We start from the raw sequence: 26,753 nt of genomic DNA, 5'->3' as shown, positions 1-26,753 counted from the left end.
CACTTCCTTTGTCACTCTTCCTTTTCTAAACTTACTGAGTTTTCTTTACTTTCTCTTTTAAACCACATGATTGTAACAGTGTTTGGCATTTAAAAAACACTTCTTAAAAGTCAAAGCTTAATGAAGCATTCACACTTTATTCACACTGCTTCATAATGAAGCAGCCAGGTGAGTTGAAAAAAAGTCTGCCCTGCAAATGGGCACTGTTTTCATGCTCTGAAAACAAAGAGCATGAATCAATTCTTTGGATTCAAAGAATATGGAATAACAGGAAGTTCCAGTTTCTTTACCTCTGTCTTAATCTACAGTCTTTCCTCAAACCAGACCGCTCCTTCTAAGACCAGAAAGAAAAAACTCCGGGCTAAGATTTACTCCCACCTGCTTCCCCCTCTCTCACATCGGGTCAATTCTGGAGGTTTCTCTTCCCGTTCTCCAATGTCAGGAATTCCTCTTCTTTCCCCAGGTGGTCAAGATTCTAGGGATATGTTCCTCCATTACGAGGTGAGGGAGAGGTGTCTCAACCTCAAATTACAGAAGACGGGTGAGGTCTGCCCATCTATGAGCAAAACTCTGGGGGAACCCCTTTCCCCTTCTGGTACCTGGACACGTCCCAGCCTCTCAGTGAATGACGCCAAAGCGGGAAGAAAGTTCTCCCCTCGGCCTCCAGTCTCTACCGGCCACACCCCTGGCCTCTGGCCCGCCTAACCCCCCACTTCGAACATATCTTTTCCCCAGTGCCCCCCAACTCCCAGTTGCCACCCCGCGGATTCCCTCACCCCGCTCCAGCGGTGGAGTCCCTTTCTCCAACCCTCTTCCTCACAACGGTCACACCCGACGGCTCACTCCATCTTCAACGGTCACGCTCCTAAGATTGCTCTCCTCCGCCCGTCCCCAACCAAGCCTGGCCCCCTTCCCCAAAAGAGGGACACACCCCAAAGTTAGCCGCCCTGAACTCACCGGAGGCAAGGGCAGGGCTGGCAACAGCAGCCAGAGAGCACGGCCCGAGCGGTGTTGTAATGGTTTCCTGCACGCCATGACTCCTTCTCCAGGTCTAAGCCACTGCGCAAAACCCACTTTGCCAGAGACAAACATGGTGGACAGGAAATTCTGACGTCAGATAGCCTCGCCGTGTGACGTCATCCAGGCGCGCCGGAGAACCAGAAAGGCGGTCATCTCGGTAGCCTTGGAGACGGAAAAATTTTGCGCAGTCGGGAAGCGACCTGAGGTCCGGGCCTCCTAGGAAGTTCACTGACTATCGTAATGGATCTATTAAACAAGCTGACATTCCCTGGATTTGTTTCCTCGCACAGGAGTTCTCTAAAAACTTACACATAGGGATAGTGAAACATCCTGTTTTCTTAAAAAAAAAAAAAAAACAAAAACCCAGCTAATTTCCCTGGCCAGTTCAGGAATGTGGACAATGGTGAGCCAGCCCAAGACCATACAAGGGCAGTGGGACTGGAGGAGAGTGGTGCAAGGAAAAGAGGTTGACATGGCCTCAGATCTGAGTTTGAATCCATCTGAGATCGAATCCCTGTCCTGAATGTGATTAGGAACGTTACTTAACGTCTCCTCAACCTTGGTCTTACTTGTGAAATAAATCCAGTGATATAACTCTCTCCAGCTTGTGAAGCTTAAAGTAGGTAAGGCGCCCAGCATGTAATAGGCGTGCTTACACAAAAGTAAGTTCCTTTCAGAAACCAAGACCTAGATATCTCTGTACCTTCCCCTCAAAACGAAGACTTCCCACTTAAAACTGCTCTAAGTAATAATAAAGTCTTTAACCAAGAAAAGAAGAGGAATGTGAAGAATAAGAGCCTGAGGCAGAAGTTGGGAAACCAAAGTGCAAAGGGGACTGAGAAGTAGAAGGAAAAGCAGGTGGTCATAATCATTAGGACGTTTTTAGAGTTCTAAGAAAGTATAGGAACTATATACTATATCTCTGAGGCCTAGCCGCCCCCTCCCCAAAATTTGTTGAATGGATAAATGTATGAGTGAGTGGTCAACAACAACAGTTGCTAGAGAGAAAAGGAGGAAGTGCCGAAAAGTGTCCAAGGATTTAGCAGCACAAAGGTCTTCGATGTCATTGCTGAGACCATCAGCAGAGATAATGAAGGCAAAAGCCATGCTGAAGAAGTTTGAAGATAAATGGGAGGTAAGGAAATGAAAACAGATAACTCCATAAGAAAGTATAGCTGAAAGAGAAGAGATATAGGATGGTGTCTGAGGGAGAAAGTAGCAAGCATTTTATTTTTAAGTTCTATATTCATACATTTTCTTTACACTAACCCTTTAGCAACACCATGGGTTCAATCATTTTTCCTACCCATATGATTCCAAAATATCTATCTCTAGCCTTGACCTAGTCCCCAAACTTCACCACCAAATTGCTAACCACACTGATCGTTAAGTCTGCACATATGGCCCACCCAAATTAAGCAAATCATAAGAGTATTGGGGGGGAGCGGTGTTTAAAAACTGTGGTTCCAGGTACAACTCACAGAAGACAGAGGTGGATTTTGTAAAGAGATGCAACCAGAAAAATCTTTGATTCATACCTCTCCCCGGTTCAAAACCTTTCAACAGCTCCTCATTTCCTAATTTGTACAGAACCTATCCTTCTCCCAGTTTTCCCCATTTCTTTGCTCTTTAGTTTTCTCATCTACAAAATGGGAGAAATACTAATATCCAATCATAATATTATTACAAGGATGAAATGAATTCGTGTATGTAAAGCACTTAGAACTATGCCTGCACATAGTATGGACTATGTAAATATTTGCTATGATTGCAATTATTTGAACAAATTACACTGCCAGAAATTACTAGCCAGAAATCTGGGGGTCATTCTTGATTTCTCTCTCTCTTAACTGCCACATTCATTCCATCTCCAAGTTGTCAATCCTACCTTCAAAATATATTTCAAATTCATCCAATCCCTTCTATTCACCTCATTATTCCAAGCCACCATCGCCTCTTGCCTCAACTACTAGAAACCTCAACTCTCCTCCCAACCATTATTCATACAGCAGCCAGATTTTTGTTTCACTTTTTTTTTGAAGTATAAACGAACATTCCAAAAAGTGCACACCAAAAATATAAAGCTTGATGAATTTTCACAAAGTAAATGTAACCACATAACCACTATGGGGTCATCTTAAAAATATAAACCTGGTCATGACTCCGGTGTATAAATCCTTCAATGACCTCCCATTATACTTTGACTAAAATCCAGTTTCCTTCCCATGGCCTATGAGTGGTTAGGCTCCTGTCTACCTCTCTTAATATCATTTTATCCTTTTCAGTCACTCCTCATTTCCTCTTCATTTCACCTCTTGCTAGCTTTTGCAGCTCTCAAATAGGCCAAGCTCTTTCCCATCCTAGGGCCTTCACAACTACCACTCCTCCTACCTAATATTCATTTTCCCCAACTCCACACAGGGCTGGCTGGCTTATAATTTAGGTCTCACTTTAATTGTAATCTCATAAAGGCACTCCCTGATTACCCAGTCTAAAAGGTTCTTCTCTTCCAGGCCCCACTGCCACCCCCATCATAGCCCTCTTATTCCATTTGTAAATTATATATTAGTCTCTTTACTTATTATTTCTCTCCCCAACTAGACTGTAGATTCCATGAGGGCAGATACCAAGTCTGTTTTTATTACTACTGTCTACCCAGCACCTAGCATAATGCTTGGCGCACAGCATGTATTCAGTAATAAATGAATAAGTAAATTATTCAGGAATAAATGAATGAATGTCCACAAGCAAAGTACTAAAACTAGCATTTAAGAGCCTCTATACTATGGTCAACAGTATAGACTATGTATTATTGGTCTATTTTCCTCTCTATATTTAAAGCAAACAATTTCCTCCTCAAACACAATCCACGTTGATCCCTTAGCCTGGAAAACCCTGTCACCATGACTGTGCCTTTCCCCAAATGTACTCATCTTTTGAGGTCCACCTAATCCACAAAACTTTCTCAGTGGACATCTGGTCCTGATATAAGATGCAGGAGATACCAGGTTACATCGCTGTATTAGAAAGCAACTGGCAGAAAGAAGCTGAGATAAAACGTGAGGTTAGAAACGATCTTCTCCTTGGTTACAAAGGCCAATATAGCTTCTGTTTAAGCTAGTTTGAACGGCCTCATTTCTCCCAGCTCTTATTGTCTCTTCCTCTAAACTCACCATATTAACCTATCTGATGGCTCTTCACACCTTTTAACATAAGTGCAATCAATTTCTGTGTCTTGCTTATTACACCATAAACCTGGGAGTGGGATTTGTGATGAGGTGTTTATTATTTATTGGCTGTAATAATTGACAGTTATTTTTTTTTTTTTTTTATGCGTTACGCGGGCCTCTCACTGTTGTGGCCTCTCCCGTTGCGGAGGACAGGCTCCGGACGCGCAGGCTCAGCGGCCATGGCTCACGGGCCCAGCCGCTCCGCGGCATGTGGGATCCTCCCAGACCGGGGCACGAACCCGCGTCCCCTGCATCGGCAGGCGGACTCTCAACCACTGCGCCACCAGGGAAGCCCGACATTGTTATTTTTGACTGCCTTTTTTCTCACATAACAACATCAGTTTACTTTTGGAATATTCTCAAAGGACTATTAAGGTGTCTTGCACTCTTCGGGCTAAGAGTGAAACAGCGAGTGGAGATGAAATCTGAACCAAGGTCAGTCAATAGGGATCTGAATCATAAGTACAGTGACAGAAATTTGTTGAAGCTCGTTCATTGCAACAGTGATGCCTGTATGACACTTTGCTAATTCTTGCTAGAAACATCCAGTAGGACTGTGTAATTCCTGTTCCCTCAGAGTTGGTTTTCCTTATTTTGTTAGCTACTCCATATTTTTCTAATAAATTTTTTAGTTTAAATTAGCCTGTTTTCTGTTGCTTGTAACCAAAGAACCCTAACTGATACCAATGTTTAACTAACTTCCCACTCGTCTTAGGTGATGCTATTTCTCAACTTTGTCTTCTTGCTGTTCACTTAAGAAAAGCCTCTCTGTAAGAGCTACCACTGACCAAGAACCTAAAGCTAGGTGTTTTATATAGATACATTATCTCTACTCCTTAAAACTCTGTAAGGTAAAATCTTCCATCAATGTGACTTTCTCCAGCAGGTATCCAATCAGACTATAAAACCTTTTTTTTTTTTTTTTTTTTTTTTTTTGGCCACGCTGCATGCAGGATCTTAGTTCCCCTGGCCAGGGATCCAAGCCATGCATCCTGCAGTGGAAGCACAGTGTCCTAACCACTGGACCGCCAGGGAATTCCCTGAAACACTTTTTGGAACCACAATTAAGGTTAATTTGCAAGATTTTATTTCTCCTATTGAAACAACTAAACCCAAACCTTGTTCCAGCGTTCTCATTATGTGAAACAATTAACTATCTTTATACCATAACGTCCTCTATGGTATAAAGTAAGCAAACTTCTATTTCTAGCTATTTAGCCCAGGGGTTGAGGGGAGAGGTTGGAGAGAGAGGAGATGAACTTTATTATCCAAATTCAGTAAACCTGCAGCTACTCAAGGCAACTGCATACGATGTAAAAGCAGTTTGCAAAAGGTCAAGTTAATTACATTAACTTTGGTATACAATGAAAAGTACCTTCTCTGCCAAGCCTCCCCAATTCATGCTAGTTAGAATTCAACAGCATCACTCCGTTTTAGCACTGTATTCGTATCGCTAATGTGACGCATCCTACCGTGTTCGAGGGCAGGAACCATTTTCACTTAGTGTAGCAAGTGCCCAGAGTTCTGCTTGAACGTAACCTAACCTAGAAGACAATTAAGGTACCAGCTTGAATGAAAAATAATCGTCCCAAATTCTGAACAACAGCAGGAAATTTTTTTTGTTGTTAATAATTGGCAGCCATAAGGCTAAGCCTTCTATCTCGGCTTTGTCGCTTCAAATCCTTCCCGAAGGCGGCAAAAATAGTGAGCCACCACCCCCGCCGCAAGCAAAGTGAGCCTTCCATCTCCACGTTCCCTTGGGTCCCTCGCCTCTCTCTATCGCCCCAGGGAACAAAGGCCTCAGCAACAGGCCGAGCTCTGGCTCCGGGCGCCAGACGTCAGTGCGGCGACCCAACACCTTGCCAAAAAGACTCTGTAGAGAGATATCAGAGCCGTGGCTTTCCAACAACACAGCGATGCCAAACCATTTAAGAAAAGTAAAACCTAGCAGCGGAAAACACCTCTCCAAACGAGCCCGCTGGGGGCGGAAGCGGAAGTCCCTGTGAGATCATAGAGTTCTCTAGTTCCGGTCGCGGGCCCGCGTTCGGGGCTAGAGCGCCTCTCCACGGCCACCGGGCTCCAAGCGGCTTCTATTTCCGGTTGCGGCTTCTGACATAAAGCCGAGACCTCCTTTTAAACGCGGCGTCGCGGGTTCCTCGCCCCTCGCCTGGGGTCAGCTCGCGAGGACTGGCGCGGGCGGGGGGATTGCACAGCCCACAGCTGAGCCAGGCCGTTGGGGCCGGCCTGCACTGGCACCTTCGATCCCTCAGAGCCGCCTGGCTTTTGAGCCCTCCGGATTGGGAGTCCGTGGTTGGCCGCCTCCAGGACTGCCGCTCGAGAGGCCAGCGCTCCTTCGCCGTACCTGTCCCCCCATAGTCACGCTTTTCCCTGTGAGGTGTAGCATTAATCAACTCACCTCTCCCACACACTGCTTCCCTAACGTGGGTGTCCGCGTTACTTCATTCTTCACCTTCCCTTGAGACCCCTCCCCTCTGCCTCCGGAAGAGGTCTTTTTTGCCCAGTTCCTGTAAAATAGCACCCATCTGGCACCCCCAGAAAGTTCATGCTTACTAGAGAGGTTGTGGGCAAAGTAAAACCCAGTGCACACACGAAACTATGGCTGAGCACGGGGCTCACATCACAACTGCTTCTGCAGTGGATGACCAGCCAGCCATCTTTGAGGTGGTAGCACAGGAGAGTTTAATGACAGCAGTGAGACCTGCTCTTCATCATGTGGTCAAGGTAAGGATTTAATTCTCTGAAAAGTTTTAGGAACGTCCGGGTAAAAACCAAGCCAATAATCTGAATTTATTTGTTGGCCTAAGTTTTGAAATAACCAATTAGCATATAATGCACATCACATGATTTAATGGTTATGGAGTCTCTTGTTATGTGTACTGAATACCCAGCACTAAAGGGAGGTTAAGGTAGACCCAGAAAGAAAAGTGTGGAAATTCAGAGGGAAAAAAAGGAAATATAAATACAAGGCATAGTAGCTGTGTAATGGAATGAATTTCATTTATTTATTTTGCTTTAGGTTCTTGCAGAATCAAATCCTGCCCGCTAGGGCTTCTTGTGGAAGTGGTTTGATGAAATCTTCACCCTGCGAGGTCTTCTGCTCCAGCAACATTATCTGTCTAAAACCAGCGCCTCGTTTTCTGAAAACTTTTATGGCTTAAAGAGGATCGTAATGGGAGACACACACAAGCTTCAGAGATTGGCCAGTGCTGGTCTCCCAAAGAAGCAGCTTTGGAAGTCAGTTATTTTCCTGGTTCTTCTTCCCAGTCTGAAAGTGAAGCTGGAGAAGCTGATTTCTAGCCTGAGAGAAGAGGATGAATATTCCATCCATCCCCCTACTTCCCGCTGGAAACAATTTTACAGAGCCTTTTTGGCAGCCTACCCATTTGTTAACATGGCCTGGGAAGGCTGGTTTCTTGTACAGCAGCTTCGATACATCCTAGGAAAGGCTCAGCATCACTCACCACTGCTGAGTCCGGCTGGGGTTCGGCTAGGTCGACTTACAGTTCAGGATATACAAGCTCTGGAGCACAAACCAGCTGGAGCCAGCATGGTGCAGCAACCAGCTGGGAGGTGAGGCCTTAACATTTCCCCAACATATTTGATTAATAAATCCTAAAATCTTATCCCAATTTTATGAAATTTACCCACCTCAGTCCACTTCGGGGTATTTCATAAAATCATCGAAAAATTCTTGTGTCCATAAAACAAGGATTGCCATCCTGGTAACCTTCCTCATCATACTGGCTACATTTTTGCACACACTTGCTATGTACCAGGCCCTTTGCTAGGTGTTTACGTATATTATCTCAATCCTCATCACAGCTCAATGAAATAAATGCATTAGCACCACTTAACAGTTGAGGAAACTAAGTTCTAACATTTGAGTACCTTGCCAAGGCTACACAGCTAATAGGCGGCAGAGCTGAGATTCAAGCCAGATCAGTACAATTCTAAAGACTGCTCTTAACCATGGTGCTATCCCGCTCCTAGTGTCTCTGTTCTCTGACAAGTTCAAATATATTCCTCAGTAATGCTGAGTTGTTTTTTAAGTGAGTTATTTCTTTTTCTGGATATACTATCTTCCACCCCCATAAAGGTCTATATAATCAATGGCTCATTAATTTCTTTCTCAAAACACAAAGCAAACAAAGCCCTAGTCATTAAAAACAAAGCTTAGCTCCTAGAACTCCTAAACTACGGTAGGTCAGAAAGAGGGAATTGTTTCGAATGGACACTTACAAGTGAAAACGCCAGTCCAGCAACTATTCAATCCCCAAGCTGAATCAACGATTCTAATGAAAAGTGTAAGAATTGCATGCGTATTAGTTGTTCTGTGATTGTACCTAAATAAACAGTTTCTCCTTTTGCCTCCTTGTTCTGTTCTCCAAACGGCGTTGGCGAGAAGATGAAGTCAGCTCTGAAGCAAGCCGTGGGAGGTGCCACCTCATGCCTCTCTACTGGCCTTTCGGTGGGTGTATTCTTCCTGCAGTTCCTTGAGTGGTGGTATTCATCCGGAAACCAAGAAACCATCAAGTCATTGACTGCCCTGCCTACTCCACCACCACCGGTACCTCTAGACTACAATTCTGATTCTCCCCTGTTGCCCCAAATGAAGACTGTGTGCCCACTGTGTCGTAAAAACCGGGTGAATGACACCGTTCTCGCCACCTCTGGCTATGTGTTTTGTTATCGCTGTGTGTTTAATTACGTGAGGAGTCACCGAGCTTGTCCCATCACAGGTTATCCAACACAAGTACAGCATCTGATTAAACTGTACTCCCCTGAGAACTGAAAGGGATTAGCACCTTGTCTCACAACGAAATGACTGCGCTATAAGGCCAGAGGGCTGGTTTTCCGCACGGTAAATAGCATTGTTTGATCATCCTCAATTAATAATTGTATGAACTTTAAACAGCCACATGGATTTCTTTAAAAGGATGTACTCGTTGATCTTAACCTTTTAGCTTGCTCCCTAGACACCTCTACTTAGAGTTGACCGAGCTGGTCAGAGTGAGAGAATCAGGACTGGCAGGGGATGTGAGGGTCAGCATAGAGAAGGTGATCAAAGAGGGTACTCGGCACACAAGCTTTTCCTGTCCCCTTCCTTAAAGGACAAGAGGTATAGAAGCTCTCAGGAAAAACCCAAGTTAGACCTCGTAGAGTGGGTAGTGAAGGGGAAGCAGGCCTTTTGAGAAAGGAAAGCATTTATCTGCCTATGAGGAATAGGTTTTATCGGTTTGCAAACAGTATGAAATATGGACCTGCTTTTTAAATTTTTATTTTATTTATTTTTTTTAATACAGCAGGTTCTTATTAATTATCACTTTTACACACATCAGTGTATACAGTCAATCCCAGTCTCCCAGTTCATCCCCCCACCACCCCCCCACGGACATGCTTTTTATAGAAATACTTAGAAACACTTTCTCCTTCCATATGCTGAGACTCATTTGTTAAGTAACATTTGCTATAGTTTATCACCTTTTAAAGATCCCTTTGTGAACCACACATATCTTCCTTGGGAAACTGGTTACAGGAAAATAGGGGTTGAATGTATATACAGAATAGTCTGAAGACTTCAGTGTGAAAGCAAAGCTATTAATGAAGAGATGAAGTAAAATACTGCCCTAACTATGACTGTGTAAAGACAGTCATCTTTTCATAAGCTCTTTGTGCTTGCTGTTAAGAGTTTGCTAAGCTGACATGAATTATTCTGGCTATTACTAAAGTTTCTATGAAACGCTTAAGTAAATTTTAAGAATAAATGTTTTTTGGCAAAGAGCTGTTCCATGTCATGATTATGTGGAAACTGAAAGATTAGTCGAGGTATTTAGAGTAAATTTTTCATTCAGGCCACCTTTGCGTCTTTTTTTTTTTTTTTTTTTGTGGTACGCGAGCCTCTCACTGTTTGTGGCCTCTCCCGTTGCGGAGCACAGGCTCGGGACGCGCAGGTTCAGCGGCCATGGCTCATGGGCCCAGCCGCTCCGCGGCATGTGGGATCTTCCCGGACTGGGGCACGAACCCGTGTCCCCTGCATCGGCAGGCGGACTCGCAACCACTGCGCCACCAGGGAAGCCCCTACCTTTGATTTTTTGAGGCATTCTGTATTAACATTTTGCTTTTTTTGCTAATCCAATATTGGAGAGAAATCCTCTCCTCCAACAGCAAGAATTCAGTCTTGAGTGAAATACCTTATTTCTCAAGTGAAATACTGCACAAACACTTAAGTTGCCACCGGATTGGCAGGGTTAAACATACAGGTTAAAAACATACGGGTTAAAAAAAAAAAAATCATTACTACAAGAGGAAGGATGAAAATTATTTTTAAGTGCCTCTGCTGAGACAGGTGTTGTCCAATACAACTAATTTCAGCAATTCAAAGCACATTTTCTGATAGCACTAAGATAATAGAACTAAATTTTGAAATAGAATATCCTATAGATTTTAAAATATTAACACTTTTATGTACCATGAGAAGAGTAGAATGGATATTTGCAAAAATTCTTATTAAACCACAAGGTTTTACCAGAACAAATACCATAGTTAAGTAAACTTTTTTTTTAATTTAAAAATTTTTTAATTTGTTTCAAAGTTAAACCCAAGACACACTGACTTCACAGGAAATCCAATGAGAAATGTTTTTCTAGGCTGAACACCTGTTTCCCCTTAGTCTCCCCCCAAAAAACATGTACATGTTAGTTACTTTCATTTTATAATCACTGCTAAATAAACATTTTTAATATAGTAATGAGTCAATAAGGGAACCGAACCAGATTCAGGACTGAAATAATGCAGTTTTCCATGAAGATATCAAAGCCATATTTTTCACCTCAACCTACAAAGAAAAACAGGAAAGTATCAGTAATTCAAAAGAATATTAAACACTCTTACACATAATAAAACCAGTATCCAAATAGGCTAGAACATACCAATGTGGAAAAACCACAACCAGAATCAGCTCAGAGAGAAGATTAAGGGGTCATACCCTGGTCAATGCCAACACTGAAGCAATGGCAATACCAGGTCAGACTATACTTCACTCATCATTGCATCATTGCTTTTCACCTCCTTGTATTATCTAAGAGCAGCCCAACACCCTATTTTCACATCCAAGAAAACTTAGGTTTACCCATGAGAAAAAAAGACTTCTTTTCAGGTAAGTTGCAACCGTGGGCTTTCAATATTTGATCTTCTACTATTCACCTCAAGCAACTCTGCTGTACAAAAATGCAAACTTGAACAAGTTTTGTTTTGGAGGTGCTTTTTAAAAATTTTTGTAATACAGAGTAGAGTGGAGAAGCATTTACAGTTCAAAAAAACATTTCTTGTTTTAGTGAATCCAAACACCATGCATGATAAAATCTCAGATATGTCTGTGAAGGGATTTATAATCTAGTTCTAAAGCAAAATCTTTAGAAAAGATTTTCTCCTAAAATCCTTTATAAAGTAAACTCCAGTTCATTTGACATACAGTTTGATTTACAATTCTGCTGCCAACAAAGATGAAAAGTATAGTCATAAAAAATTTTATACAAGAATCTGCTAAAGAGTCCAAGACCCAGGGAGGCTAGGATTTGATAAAGGTCCATAGCAAAATAACAGCAATGCTGGAAAGAGAAACTGAGATCTGATTACCAGATTTATATTTTTCCACTACCAGCTAAATACAAGGTTTAATATCATTTTTCTCCAGGCCATGGGCAAGATAAAGGAAACAATGCAAAGCCTGGGTAATTCACAACATGGATGATCAATTTCTGAATGAGAAGGCTGCCTGCATTTTATTTATTCTAAATGACACCTTCTCATAGTTTACTGTCGCTGACATGCTATGCTAAAGTACTAGGAACACAAACAATGTCAACCTCTCCAGCTTTTCAGCATTGTATCTAAATAACAATTCTGGAGACACAGCATGCCTCCTTCAGCCATTTATAAATGTCAATAGCTTGATACTCCATAGTTAAAAACGTACAGCTATGGTCTGTGTTCTCCATTCAGCAACTGAATTCCACAAAGAGAGGGAAACTAGTAAAGTGCCTGTTTAGAGGCTCGAACCTTTATCCCATCAACCTGTGCAGAAGTAAGTACACGTTACAAAAAGCAAACAGGCTAAGAGAACTTAAATAACCTTGTCTAAAAGCATGAAACTTGTGAGCAGAGCTCCAAGTGTGCTCCAGCCACAGAGGGCACACTTTCCTTGTTCTCTTCCTCAGTACGCTTTCCTCTGTCTGGAGCGCCTTCCCTACCCCTTTCAATCTGGAGAAAGTCTGTAGTTCTAAAACCTTGTTCAAACGTCACCTTCTCTGTTAAGTGGTCCCTAACTCCCTCAGTCATCCCCTCCTCTGACTCCCACAGCACTTTTTCCCACCACAGTACGCATCACACGCCAATTATTCACCCATTCACGTCCCCCACCTCCCGTCTCTCCCACCAGCCCCATTACGCAGAGCTCCTAAAGAACCAGGACTTCCTCTTACTGGCCTTTGCATCCATTACACTCAGAATGATGCCTGGGACACAGAAGGCGGCTCAATAAGCGACGGTTTAATTCAGTCAGTGAACGACCCTCCCTACTAAACCCTAAGCGCCTGGATTATACAGGCATCAGCACGGTTTATAAAGCCGACTTAGCTCCAACATTTCACGTAGGTTAAGGACGTCCCTCAAGCATCTCTAAGCCCTCCGACCTCCAACTTCTAACTCATGGCATTCTGCATGGCACCCTGCGCAGGATCACCAATTCTTATACACGGTGTATCCTCAAAACGATAATAATAACAACAATAACAATACTACTGCTGATAATAATAATGATAACATCCAAACCCCACCAACTTCAGGAAAGACTGAGACGCCATCCTTCCGGGGAAACACAAGGCCGGATCCAGGGCTCAAACCAAAGCCTCAGGCAGGGGGTCCGCAGCCCGCTTTCCGAACCCCCCAAAACTCTTACGCCCTAGACTCTCAGGAGGCCTGCCCAGGCCTGCAGAGGCTGACCGCAGCCCACCCGCCGCCGTTCAGTCCCAGAAGTACGGGCTTGGGGCTTCCCACATTGCTCCACCTCGCTACCCCGCCGGCTGCCGTAGCAGCCCGATCCGGACAACCAATCCCGCGACGACCAGTGGGCCACGTGAGCCGCAGCCCTGAGGCTCGGCTGGTGCGAGGAGCTGCCAATCGGAGGGCTAGGCGAACGCCGGGGTTGGGGTGGGGAGGGAGGGCCGGAAAGCGCAGGCGTCTTTGCAGTCTCTTCTTGGCGTGGCGGGCTACATGCTCAAAGTTGAAAGCAAGACCCTGAGTTGTCCCTGCCCGCCCTCCAATTCCCTGATCTCCGACCTTGGGGAGACTGACATCCGGAGTGGTTTTGCTGGTGCCCAACTGGGGAAGGGCATCTGAGGCGGGCTGTAGAGGGCGTGTGTGCCCTGGCTTTCCAGGAAGAACTATCGATTCAGTGTTCGACAGTACTTGCGCCGAATTCCCGCCTGAGGGCTAGGGGTTGGGGCGGACTTCGATGAATGTGTCCCTCTCTCCCCGACCAGGAGAAACTCATTGGCTTGTCAGGGGCTTGGACGCTTCCTGAATAAGCAAGAGGTGCCACTAAATATCAAAGAACTGCGAAAGAGAGCAAGAAAGTCTTCCTGGGAGAGGTGGCATTTGATCTGGGTTTTGAAAGATGCGTTGGATTTGGAGATCCTGGGAGAAAATAATTTAACTCCCGAATTAAATGAGAAAGCATAGGGGAGCTTACCAAATTTAGGTAAAGTTGAAACTGGTGTAGTGTTTTCCAAAATTCAGTGAGTTGGAAATACCAGGAGGAAACAACAACATAGATGTCCCCCAGTATTAAAACCAAACGACAAACTCCCACAATCCAGACTTACAGAATCGTTAAGGTTGAATCTGGAGTTGGAACCCAGGCGTCTATATTTTTAATAAGTACCCCAGGGGAGATTCTGATTCACACCAAAGTTTCAGGACCAGTGTTAGCGTAAAGAAAGGGGGTGATAAGAGATTTGAAAGACAGGGCAAGACTTTGTTAAAGATAGTGGCTTGCTGGCTGTGTAGTTTAGACTACTCTGGAGAAAGTGGGAGAATTAAAGATTTCAGAGTCTGAGGAGATGGGTGATCACACAGGCCCGCATACCGCAAAAATAAATAAATAAAAATAAAAATAGATTGAAGGAAGACAGAGTGAAAGAAGGGGAAGCTATTGCCAAGTGATTGCAATGGTCCAGGTGAGAGCTAGTAAGAAATGGAGAGGTATATGAAGGACAGCAGGAGGAATGTGATGAGTGTCAGATAGGGATGGGGAGAAAGATATGAGGAAATAAATGGAGAGAAATGGAATGTCCTCTGTACCAGGCCTATGAAGGACCTCCATTGTACTTTAAGGATAGACTTTAGACAGTGAAGAGAATGGGCCTTTGCAAGTGCTGTTTCCTCTGCCTGGTTTTCCCCTTCCTTCTCCATCGCCCTTTCTCAACCTGGTGCATTCTTTTTTTTTTTTTTTTTCCGGCACGCGGGCCTCTCACTGCTGTGGCCTCTCCCATTGCGGAGCACAGGCTCCGGACGCGCAGGCTCAGCGGCCATAGCTCATGGGCCCAGCCGCTCCGCGGCATGTGGGATCTTCCCGGACCAGGGCACAAACCCGTGTCCCCTGCATCGGCAGGCGGACTCTCAACCACTGCGCCACCAGGGAAGCCCTCTTTTTTTTTTTAAGGTAAGTTTTTTTGCTTGTCTTTATGGAAATGAGGTTAGTCATTTTTTATGTTTTTTTATTTATTTTATTTTTGGCTGCGTTGCCATGCGCAGCCTTTCTAGTTGCGACGAGTGGGGGCTACTCTTCGTTGCGGTGCGCGGGCTTCTCATTGTCGTGGCTTCTCTTGTTGTGGAGCATGGGCTCTAGGCGCGCAGGCTTCAGTAGTTGCAGCACGCGGGCTCAATAGTTGTGGCTTGCGTGCTCTAGAGCGCAGGCTCAGTAGTCGTGGCACACGGGCTTAGTTGCTCCACGGCATTTAGGATCTTCCCGGACCAGGGCTTGAACCCATGTCCCCTGCATTGGCAGGCGTATTCTTAACCACTGAGCCACCACAGAAGCCCTCAACTTGGTGTATTACTTGCAGGTTTCAGCTCACATACCATCTCATTTATGAAATCTTATCTTGTTCTCACAAGCATAGTCACTGACACTCCTTAGAACACCCCAAGCACACTGTTCATATGTTTCTAGCTCTCCAGAATGGCACTAGACTGTAGTGGTCATGTATATGGACTATAGTATTTGCAAGCACCATAAACTCTCTGTTCCTCAGTTTCCCCATCTGTGAAAAGGGAATAATGACAGTACCTACCTCACAGAGCTGTTACGAGAACTGAATGAGAACAATGCAATAACACCTGGTGTTATCACATACGTTGTATTGCAATGAGTTCTTTAATACATGTGTTCCCCCTCTAGATTGTGAACAGGACATGTGTCTCATTCTTCTTGCTAACAGTAAAGGCTGCATGGCAGAATGATAGTAAATGGGTTTTGGAATCAGATAGATAGGAGTCCAAATCCCAGCTCTGCTACTTACTAGGTGTGTGATCTTCAACTTTACTTCCCTGAACTCAGTTTCTTCATTTATAAGATAGTGAAAATAATGCATGTCTTATAAGTTGTTACGAGGACAATTTGAGATCATCAAAGTTGCAGATCTGGCCCAAAGAAGGCAGTCACTAAACGGTGCAAATGATGGGTGGCCCCAGGGCATAGTACCATGTACAGAACACAGTAAATGCTTAGTAACTGATTATTGAATGAAAAGCTGACGTTATATGCCAGGCACCATGCTAACCTTTTTATATACATCATCGCACTTCATTCTCACAAGAACTGTATGGAGAAGGCACTATTATTATCTCCACTTTACAAAGAAGGAATGTGAGGTTTAGATTATCTTAACAAGGCTTTCTAAGCTAAAAAGTGCTAGAGCTAGGATTTCAAGGCCCTTGGTGCTTTAAAAAACAGCTGACTGAATGAGAGAATGAATGAAAGGAGACTTACCCAGAGTCAGGTGGTGGCGTGGTAGAACCAGCACTGTTACTCTTGGTCACCATGCTATCTAGTCTGCTATTCCAGCCGAATCATCTTGACAAATGAATTGAGAGTGAGATGGACGCTGGTATTTGGCAGTTTGTGTCTACTGACCAGGAAAGCTGTGCTACACCTATCTCGGCTGATAAATTGAAGTGCTCGGTGAATAAACACAAATAAATTGGGAGCTCTAGTTCTTCGCCAACTGTCAGCAGTGTGTCCAGATCATTTTCCCAAGACCTAGAAAAAAATCACTGTACAAGCTACTGATTTCAAGTTGCTTTTTATCATGAACAATTGCTTTGAGGTATCAGAGCCAGAATGTGAGCTCCTCGCTGGCCTGATAACATACTATTCATAGCCAGAGGACTTAACTAAGGAACTCTGAAGAAGGAAGAGAAACCCTCTTTGCTCATCTTTCACATTATCCTTCCTTCTCCTGATTTGGTCCCTAATAGTGCATTAAAGAATAAGAAGGAGAAAACAGTACAGTTCCTAGTTCTTCTGCCCAAAAAATGTCCTTCCTGTTGATTGGGAAGGAAAAAGGAGGTACTTAGGTAGATTTCAGATTTTGAAGACTCCGAAGCAATCCAGAATCCCAAACTTGAAAGGCAGTGGAAGGAATAGGGGCATTTGTATTAAACAGACCTGGCTGTGCATGCCATCTCTTCCACTTAACTGGCCATGTAATCTCAGGTTCCGTATTATGTGCCACACTCCCAGCTTGGTCCCTTGTGCCCAAATGCATATGTGCAGTAAATGACAGTCCTTTTTATCTTTCTAGAAGTAAGTGATATCAGAAGGATTTCAGTGTGAGAGTGAAGCTGAGAATTAAGGTAGGTAGTAGAACTAAAAATGAGACTGGGGACTTCCCTGGCGGTCCAGTAGTTGAGACTCCGTGCTTCCACTACAGGGGGCGCGGGTTCGATCCCTGGTTGGGGAACCAGGATCCCAAATGCCGCGTGGCATGGCCAATAAATTTTAAAATGAAATAAAAGTGAGACTGAATTTGGAAATGATGTGAGTGAAAAAGGGTTAAAGTTGAAGCTGAGAGCAGACGTCTGCAGTTTACTATGTTGCTGTGCTGATTATTCGTCATGGTATGTATTCTGCCTCCTATCCTGGAAATAACTTTTGAGCTAGACAGGTACAAAGTGTCGTGCCAACAAAGCAGAACTCCATAGGAAGAGTAACCTTAGTTAAAAAAAAAAACAAAAAACCTGAGGGGGTATTCAGAAACCTATTTCAGAATGCCATTTCAGCATAAGCAAATTGGAGTAGAAACAAAGAGTTTTTTGATGGTTTGAGTTACTCGAGAGAAGTATGTTAGTTTCCTGTGGCTGCAGTAACAAATTGCCACAACTTTGGTTGTTTAAAACAATAACACTTTATTCTCTCACAGCCAGAAGTTTGACATATGAGGGCAGAAATCAAGGTGTCAGCATGGGCTGTGCTCCCCTCAGACGCTCCAGGGGAGAATCCATTTTGTGCTCTTCCAGCTTCCTGTGCCTGCCGGCATTCCCTCACTTGTGGCCACATCACTCCAGTCTCTGCCTCTGTGGTCACATTGCCCCCTCCTCTTTTGTAGGTATCAAATCTCTCTCTACCTCATTCTCTTTTTTTTTAAGATTTTTTTGATGTGGACCACTTTTTCAAGTCTTTATGAATTTGTTACACTATTGCTTCTGTTTTATGTTTTTGGTTTTCTGGCCGCGAGGCATGTGGGGTCTTAGCTCCCTGACCAGAGATCGAACCCACACCCCCTGCACTGGAAGGCGAAGTCTTAACCACTGGGCCACCAGGGAAGTCCCTCTACTGAATTCTTATGAGAACACTTGTGATTGGATTTAGGACCCACAAGGATAATCCAGAATAATTTCCTCATCTCAACATCCTTTCTTAATCACATCTGCAAAGACCCTTTGTCCTTGTAAGTTAACGTTTATAGGTTCATCATCATCATCATCATCAATAATTGCTGGCCAATATTCACTTGTTCCAGTTTAACCAGCATCTCCACAAGAGATAATTGTCTCTTACCTGTTTATTTTTTTTTCACTTAATTGTTTTCTTTTAATTACGCAAACAATTGATGTTCATTGTAGACCATTTAGGAAATACAGAAAAGTTAAAGAAAAAAAAGGAAAGGAAAAGAAATTCAATGAAAAATCATCTGTAATCCTCTCACCCAGGGGTAGCCAAATCTTCACCAAAGAGTATTTTTCTAGGCTGGGTCTTGTGTCCAATAAAGAGGAAAAGTAGGAAAAAGAGAATAAAAGTGAACAGAATAGGACAAACGATTTGGAAGGTGATAGAATAGGTTAATATTGCTCATAATAGATATGTACAGGACAGCTTAATCTAAAATAAACGTAGAGTTTTGAAATGAAATTAACCGTGACAGGAGATGCTTGTATGATATATAGAAATAACACTCAGCCCTTTAGAGGAGGGACGTTTTAGCTTTGGCCCCTCACTTGAAAACCCCTGAATTTCCCCACTAATACTTCATTCTCTCCCAGAGGTCTGACCCTGGCCTGCCAATCTGCCCTGTCATAGGCTTTTCTTGAGTCCTTATCAGCCTTCCTCAGGGGTCAATGTTATGAAGACTAGGGGAGTCTGGCACAGTTCCTGCTCCTCCCAGGCTGATATCAAAGGGCAACAGGGGCTGTGACAGAAGGCAAACATTCAGACCAAAGCCAGATGTGGAACTGAAGCAACAAGAGGAAAAGCAAGAGCATCAGGTAAAAAAAAAAAAAAAAAATTTTTTTTAAATCTCATTCCTCTCAGTTTATGTCTGAGAGCATGAAGAGCTTAGTAAAATCATAGCTCAGGAGCAACTTGTAAAGGAGAATGAGTGAGAAGTTTGGGGAAATGTGGAGCAGATGTTCATATGGAGCTAGACTCTCAGAAAACTTTGTATCTATCGTGGTTGTCATCAGCAACCAAGTAACATCAATGAGCCTTGGGAGTCATGAGAGTATAGTTCTGCTAGTACAAAAGCAATTAGATTTGTTTGTGAGTCCCAGCAGGTGGAAGTTATAGGGAGACAAATTATAGCTGAAAATAAGGAAGCTATTTCTTTCTTTCTTTCTTTTTTTTGCAGTACACCGGCCTCTCACTGCTGTGGCCCCGCAATCCCGTTGTGGAGCACAGGCTCCGGACGCGCAGGCCCAACGGCCACGGCTCACAGGCCCAGCAGCTCTGCGGCATGTGGGATCTTCCCGGACCGGGGCACGAACTTGAGTCCCCTGCATCGGCAGGTGGACTCTCAACCACTGCACCACCAGGGAAGCCCAAAACATTTGAACTGTTTTGAAACTTGGGTAATATAACATTTGAAAAAACAATTTTAATCTGGAGCAAAATAACATTTAAAAAAACAAGTTTAAGTTGGCAAATTGATGACACAATCGAGACAGCAGAAACCTGCTACAGTTTCCAAAAAAAAGCCTGTCCGATGCAGAAAATGCACATTTGAAGCAAATTAAAGAATTTGGACATTTTTGAAAGCAGGGCCCAATATCTTGAAGTTTCACCACAAAATTTTGAAAAAGTGCAAAGAACTTTTTTCTTTTTTTCTTTTTCTCCAAAAACGGATCTTTTTGGTTTCTTGTTTTTTTGGGTTTTTTTTCTTTTCTTGTTGAATCTGCCCCGAGAGCTTCTTGTTTTTTGGTTGTTGTTTTTTTCTTTCTTCTTTCTCGATCCGCTTTTTTGTTGTTGGTTTTGAATTCTTGTTGCCCCAGCCCCCTTTCCTGCTCCTCCCCTTTCTGACTCCCCCTCCCCCCTCACTGGGAGTGGAGGTGCTGGGTGGGGAGGAGTGGGGAGGAGTGAGGACATTTCGGACAGGACCTCGGAGGGAAGGAGACAAGCCTGAACTGTTGGAAGGCCACTGGAGGTTCAGGAACAAAGGGAAGAATAGGATTGGGGGAGGACACAGAGAGGGCACTGCCTACCTAGGAGCTCCTGGCCAAAGTCAGGTGGAAGGAGGTGTCATAGAAGGTCCTAAGAGACAGGAGGCAGGAAGCTGTCTGTGGGGGGATGGAGGGGAGTGTCTCAGTGACCTGTTGGTTGACCTTCTGCCAGGAGGGAAGTTCCTAGCGGCCTGAGGGAGGCGGGCAGAGGCACTGGGAACCAGCTGTGGAGGCCCAGGCCTGGATCTTATTTGCCCGAGTGCCCAGGCTGGTCAGAGATTGCAGGTGTCAAGAAAGAGGAGGGCCTGGAGGCCAGGGGTGACGCCAGCACAGGCACTGTGGCTGCATCGTGGAGGAGCTGCAGGGGCAGGGACCCTGGCAAGCCCTCTCAGACTCCCACCCTCTGCCAGAATTACCGCTCAAGGGGCCTTCTACATATGGGAGTGATCATGGGATCCTTTGGGGACATGGCAAGAGAAGGGTCCAGAGCTCAGGACTTAGGCCAGTTTGGGGGGTCCGAGACTAGAGCTGCACCCTGGCTTCATTAGGCAGGCTCTTTCCCACCCTGCTGCCTCCGGCCACAGTAATTAAGCTGGGGGTTGCCATGGTAACTGGGGAGGAGACCAAGCCCCCAGGGACCCTAGGGCCTGGCACCCCCTCACCCACAGAACAGGCTACCATGTGGAGCTGAGGCCCACGGCCTGAGTCGAAGGAAACGCCAGGACCCTCCCAGGATCTCTAGCTCCAGTGGCAGCCTTGGGAGCTCGCTCTTCCTAGGAGCAGGAAGGAGATTTGCTGTGTGTGTGGGGGGAGGGGTTCCCCTGGGTCCAGCAGATGCCCTGAGGAGGGCCAGCCCCCAGCCCTGCCTCTGCTAGGCTTCTTGGCAGGTCTGCCAGGCATGGGGAGAAGTGCTGTAGGGCACACCGGCAGGAGGTGGGGAGGGATCTTCCGCCAGGGCTAGCTGGGGAGGGAGGGAGGGGAATCCGGTCTTGCCCCCCAGGTATGGGAGTGACATGTCCCCTGAGCTCTGGGCTGGAACTCAGCAGGCCTGGGAGCTGGGCGGTGCTGCTTCTGGTCTGACTGTGTCCTTGTCCCCCACCCCCCGGCCCACCTACCCGCCCCCTCCCCACGCAGATATCCGGGACTCTGGGAAGAAGCCGGTGATGCTGTTTCTGCATGGTGGCTCCTACATGGAGGGCACGGGGAACATGTTGGATGGCTCTGTCCTGGCCACCTACGGCAACGTCATTGTAGCCACACTCAACTACCGGCTTGGGGTGCCTGGTGAGGGTGGGTAGCCAACTCTAGGGGCTGGAGTCTGGGAGGAGGGCCTGCTGGCAGGGTTCCTCTAAACCCAGCAGAAGCAGAATGGCTTCTGGGTTGGACTGAGCTGCCCAGAAAGAGGGCAAGCGTGCTGTGACACCCCAAGGAAGCCCCCTTTCTTCCTCTACCCCCAGGTTTTCTCAGCACTGGGGACCAGGCTGCAAAAGGCAACTACGGGCTCGTGGACCAGATCCAGGCCCTGTGCTGGCTCAGTGAGAACACTGCCCACTTTGGGGGCGACCCCGAGCGCATCACCATCTTTGGATCTGGGGCAGGGGTCTCCTGTGTCAACCTTCTGATCCTCTCCCACCATTCGGAAGGTACCAGCCACCTCCTTAGCCTGTCCCTCTTCTCCCCTTTCTCACACCCCCAACCCCACCAGGGTCCCTTTCTCCTCCCTCAGGCTGATACAGCCCAGCCTAAAGCCTGCCTGTCCCACCAGGGCTGTTCCAGAAGGCCATCGCCCAGAGTGGCACTGCTATTTCTAGCTGGTCTGTCAACTACCAGCCGCTCAAGTACACACGATTGCTGGCGGCCAAGGTGGGCTGTGACCGGGAGGACAGCGCCGAGGCCGTGGAGTGTCTGTGCCGGAAGCCTTCTCGGGAGCTGGTGGACCAGGACGTACAGCCCGCCCAGTATGGGGGTGGGAGAGGGCCAGGTCCAGGCCTCCATTCTCCTTGCTGGTTCCAAGGAGGTTGAGGGTGAGAGGTGCCCACAGGCCACAAGCATTCCATTTAGCCAGGAGAGGTGGACTTCAAGGCCCTCCCGGGGCCCTGCCTTCTCCCAGAAGCCTTCCCTAGGTGGAGGTGCCTAAAGAGAGCCAGTGTGCACGAGGCTCCATGAAGTGCTTGAGGGAGGACTTCCTCCTGAGAGGTCAAGTACCCTGAAGGGCTCAGAAGGTTTTAACTAGGGGAGAGGGGTCTTCTGAGCAGAGGAGTCAGCAGGCTGTGAGCTGAGAGGAGGCCGGTGAACAGGTGATGCGACCTTGACCCCTTCTCCCCAGCTACCATATCGCCTTTGGGCCCGTGGTGGACGGTGACATAGTCCCCGATGACCCTGAGATCCTCATGCAGCAGGGAGAATTCCCCAACTACGACATGCTCATCGGTGTCAACCAGGGAGAGGGCCTCAAGTTCGTGGAGGACTCGGCGGAGAGCGAGGACAGCGTGTCCGCCAGAGCCTTCGACTTCACCGTCTCCAACTTTGTGGACAACCTGTATGGCTACCCGGAGGGCAAGGATGTGCTGCAGGAGACCATCAAGTTTATGTACACGGACTGGGCCGACAGGGACAATGGCGAGATGTGGCACAAGACCCAGCTGGCGCTCTTTACCGGCCACCAGTGGGTGGCACCGGCTGTGGCCACCGCCAAGTTGCACGCTGACTACCAGACCCCTGTCTACTTTTACACCTTCTGCCACCACTGCCAGGCTGAGGGCCAGCCCGAGTGGGCAGATGCAGCACACGGGGATGAGCTACCCTACGTCTTTGGTGTGCCCATGGTGGGTGCCACCAACCTCTTCCCCTGCAACTTCTCCAAGAATGATGTCATGCTCAGCGCTGTGGTCATGACCTACTGGACCAACTTCGCCAAGACCGGGTGAGGGCCAGAGGGGCTGGGTCGGGCATCCCTGCAGGTCAGGGCACACACCGCCTCCATCCTCAGCCCCTTCTCTCCCTCTCCTTCACATGGCCATCATTCCTCCATCAAGGCACTCTTGCCTTCTCGACTCAGACTCCTGCCGGACAGCTCTTCTGTGTGTTTTGAAGACTCAGAAGAGTTGGACAGGGAGGTCCCTGTCTTTTCTGGGGGGCGGGCTCACTTGGTGCCTTTGGCTCCGTGTCTGTCTCTCCTTCCCTCCCTTGCCCACCCAGCTCTCTCCTTCTCCTCCCAGAGCTCGGCCCGCTGTCTGAGTGCTGCCATCTGTGTATCTGAGTGTGTGTGAGGGTTTGTGTCTGTCTGTCTATTGCTGTCTCTGCCTCTCTCTCTTGAAATCTATTGATATCTCTGCTTGCTTTGATCTGGTTACTCTGTACTCCCTGGTTTCCCCCTGGATGTCTCTCATGTCCTTTTGTGTCTCTGTTTCCATATGTCTCTATCTCATTCATTCTCAGACTCTGCCTCTGTCACTGGTGGTCTGTCTCTTCCCTCTCTGCCCCTCTGTCCTCATTTCAGACTGTCTCTGGCTGTCTGGCTCCATCCCTATTTGTCTGTCTGTCCGTCCCTCTCTGGCAGTTTCTCTGTCTCTTCGTATCCGTCTCTGTCTCTCTTCCCGTCTCCCCAGCTCTCTGCATCTCTGTCCATCTCTCTCCCCATTCCTCCCATAGCACGCCCCCACCCCTGCCTTTCATGGGAGCCTCACCCTTACTCCTCCTTTCCCTGCCCCGCTGTGTCCACAGCGACCCCAACCAGCCGGTGCCACAGGACACCAAGTTCATCCACACCAAGCGCAACCGCTTCGAGGAGGTGGTGTGGAGCGAGTTCAACAGCAAGGAGAAGCAGTACCTGCACATCGGCTTGAAGCCGCGCGTGCGCGCCAGCTACCGCGCCAACAAGGTGGCCTTCTGGCTGGAGCTCGTGCCGCACCTGCACAGCCTGCACACGGAGCTCTTCACCACCAGCACGCGCCTCCCTCCCTACGCCACGCGCCGGCCGCCGCGCCCGCCCCCTGGTGCCCCCGGCACTCGCCGCCCCCCCGCCTCCGGCCACCCTGCCGCCCGAGCCCAAGCCCGAGCCGGGCCCCCGGGCCTACGACCGCTTCCCCGGGGACTCCCGAGACTACTCCACGGAGCTCAGCGTCACCGTGGCCGTGGGCGCCTCCCTCCTCTTCCTCAGCATCCTTGCCTTCGCCGCCCTCTACTACAAGCGGGACCGGCGGCAGGAGCTGCGGTGAAGGCGGCTCAGCCTCCCCCCCACCCCCGCCCCCGCCCCGGCGGCTCGGGCACCGGCGTGCCCGGCGGGGGCACCCTGCTCCCTGCTGCCGGCCGTGAGCTGCCACCCGAGGAGGAGCTGGTGTCGCTGCAGCTGAAGCGGGGCGGGGACGTCGGGGCGGAACCTGCGGAGGCCCTGCGCCCGCCTGCCCGCCCGACTACACCCTGGCCCTGCGCCGGGCGCCGGACGATTTGCCACTCTTGGCCCCCGGGGCCCTGACCCTGCTGCCCTGCGGCCTGGGGCCACCCCCTCCCCCGCCGTCCCCCTCCCTCCATCCCTTTGGGCCCTTCCCCCCGCCTCCCCCCACCGCTACCAGCCACAGCAACACGCTCCCCCATCCCCACTCCACCACTCGGGTATAGGGGGCAGCTCGGGGATGCCCCCCTCCCCGGCCCTCCCGGCCAGCTCAGAAGGCAGGGAGGAGGACTTGGCGACAGGCTTTTGTCGTGTGGAGCTGTGACACATCGAGGAGCTTTAGGTGGACATGGGTTTCCTCGCCGGGATGTGTGCGCTTCTCCCGCGTGGAGTGGCCCGTTCTCTTCTCCGGACCCGGGCCTTTGAACAACTAGGAGGGTGTTTTTTCCCCTCCGTCGTCTGGACACCCGTCTTCGGTGTGTGGAGACGTGGAAGTATTTTCCCACGTGGAGGTGTGCTTTCTCACGAGGGGGTGAGAAACCATGTGCAGGGTGAGGGTTTTTTTTGCCGCCCTGGACACATGTTGGCTCCCTCAAAGAATTTCTATGGGGATTTGTGCCCCCACCTCCTCCCTCCTCCCACCCCCTGGAGACCCTGGAAGTGGTGTGTTCACAAACAGCGACTCTTGGCCACCGGACGACGCAGGGTGGTGCCTGGGAAGTAGCGAGGAAATCACAGCCCCCCTGCCCTGCCCCCAGCCCTCCCGCCCTAGCGAAGCATGTGTATCCCCCGTGGCACAAGTGAGGTGAAGCACGGTCTCCCCGGGGCAGACCTCGCCTTCCACAGATGACAGACACACATTCCCTGCCACGGGGAAGAGAGGAGATCTTGCATCCCTGTGCTGCCTGGGAACTTGTCTTCCCCTGGGTCCAGGATGCATTTCTGAGTGGAAACATGTTCTTGCATGTGGATGTACGTTTTCCCATGCAGACGACCCCTTTCTCTGCAGCACTGCCCTGCATCTTAGGGCCTCAGGCCCAGCACTTAACTTCTCACACAGCAGGTGTGAAAGGACTTCAAACTGACAGAAGCTGAGGGGGAGGGACAAACCCTGAGGAGATGAACAGACCCTAAGCCCTGCCCTTCCTTTCCCTAGAGTTCGTGGGGTGGGGGGCTGCGTGGCACCTGCCACCCACAGAGGCCGTGCATGTTTGACCAAAGCCCTCACCACGGTCTGAGGGCAGCCCTTCTTCCCTCAGTCCTCAGACCGTCGCTCATCCGTGCCAAACTGGTGAGGTGGGTTTGAGGGGCGAAGACCCCCCAAAACGTGCCAAGGATTCCTCAGCCCTGGGCCAGGGCAGGTAAGATACAGGAGAGGGGGAGGTGGCAGCTAAAAGGGTGCTGCCTGCGTCCCTCTTCTCGCCATGTCTCATCCCTCCCTCTCTGCCCCCGTTTTCCCTCCCCCCTTCACCGTCCCCCTCTGAAGCCATCCCTTCCTGGTCTCAAGCCAGCTTCTCCCCTCAGCTGCCCACCCCCTCCTTTGACCTGCCCCCTCTCCCCTGCGCCCCCAGGGCTGAAGGAAAGGAGCAGTGGAGGGGGGAGGGGGGGAGAGCAGGGGAGAAAGTCTTCCCCGGACAGGTTGGGGGAGAGAACGGGGTCAGCTGTACTGAGGAACAGATGGAGGGGGCAGTGGGGGACGGCGCTTGGGCAAACACCAGCAGGAAGAATTTGATTTGAAAGGATGTGTGTAAGGGGACTGCCCAAAGAGAAACGGTTTGGGCCTCTGGGGAAAGGAACAATGTCGGGAAGGGTTTCAAGGGACACCAGCGGAGAAGGAGCCAATCCTCGTCTGCTGGCATTTTGTGGGTTCATTAGCACCAAATTTGAATAGGGGTGGAGTGCTGTCTTCCACTGACCCCCAAATCCCTGTCTTGACTCCCCAGAACTTTGCCTCCTGACTGTCCCTTCTGCCCCCACCTCCACCCATGGAAACTTAGTTCTTTTCCCACCCCTTCCCCTGCCTGGTCTAGCTCCTTTCCAAACAGCCCTGCCTTCTAAATGCTAGGGACCTGGGCCCTGAACCCTGTAGACAGATGCCC

General features: G+C 48.1%; 1 protein-coding gene, 1 non-coding gene and 1 pseudogene across 2 annotated transcripts; 2 read left to right on the top strand and 1 right to left on the bottom strand.

The window, feature by feature from the left end:
• The first annotated feature begins 6,866 nt into the window (after window positions 1-6,866).
• Window positions 6,867-9,063, top strand: LOC136137979 (peroxisome assembly protein 12-like; annotated as a pseudogene).
• Window positions 9,064-11,226: 2,163 nt separating this feature from the next.
• On the bottom strand, window positions 11,227-11,323 carry LOC136139579 (Z30 small nucleolar RNA). Its single transcript, XR_010657100.1, has one exon. It is a non-coding gene; the product is annotated as a Z30 small nucleolar RNA (small nucleolar RNA).
• A 9,954-nt stretch (window positions 11,324-21,277) lies between these two features.
• LOC136139130 (neuroligin-2-like) lies at window positions 21,278-24,881 on the top strand. Its single transcript, XM_065898026.1, is given in 8 exon segments — window positions 21,278-21,548; window positions 21,722-21,907; window positions 22,030-22,222; window positions 22,591-23,187; window positions 23,988-24,279; window positions 24,281-24,511; window positions 24,514-24,661; window positions 24,664-24,881. Coding segments are annotated over 8 exon segments (2,136 nt in total).
• Window positions 24,882-26,753: the final 1,872 nt, after the last annotated feature.

Source organism: Phocoena phocoena, chromosome 19 (assembly GCF_963924675.1).
Source record: "Phocoena phocoena chromosome 19, mPhoPho1.1, whole genome shotgun sequence".
In the NCBI taxonomy this organism is placed as follows: domain Eukaryota; kingdom Metazoa; phylum Chordata; class Mammalia; order Artiodactyla; family Phocoenidae; genus Phocoena; species Phocoena phocoena.
This window is presented reverse-complemented; position numbering and strand designations above follow the sequence as displayed.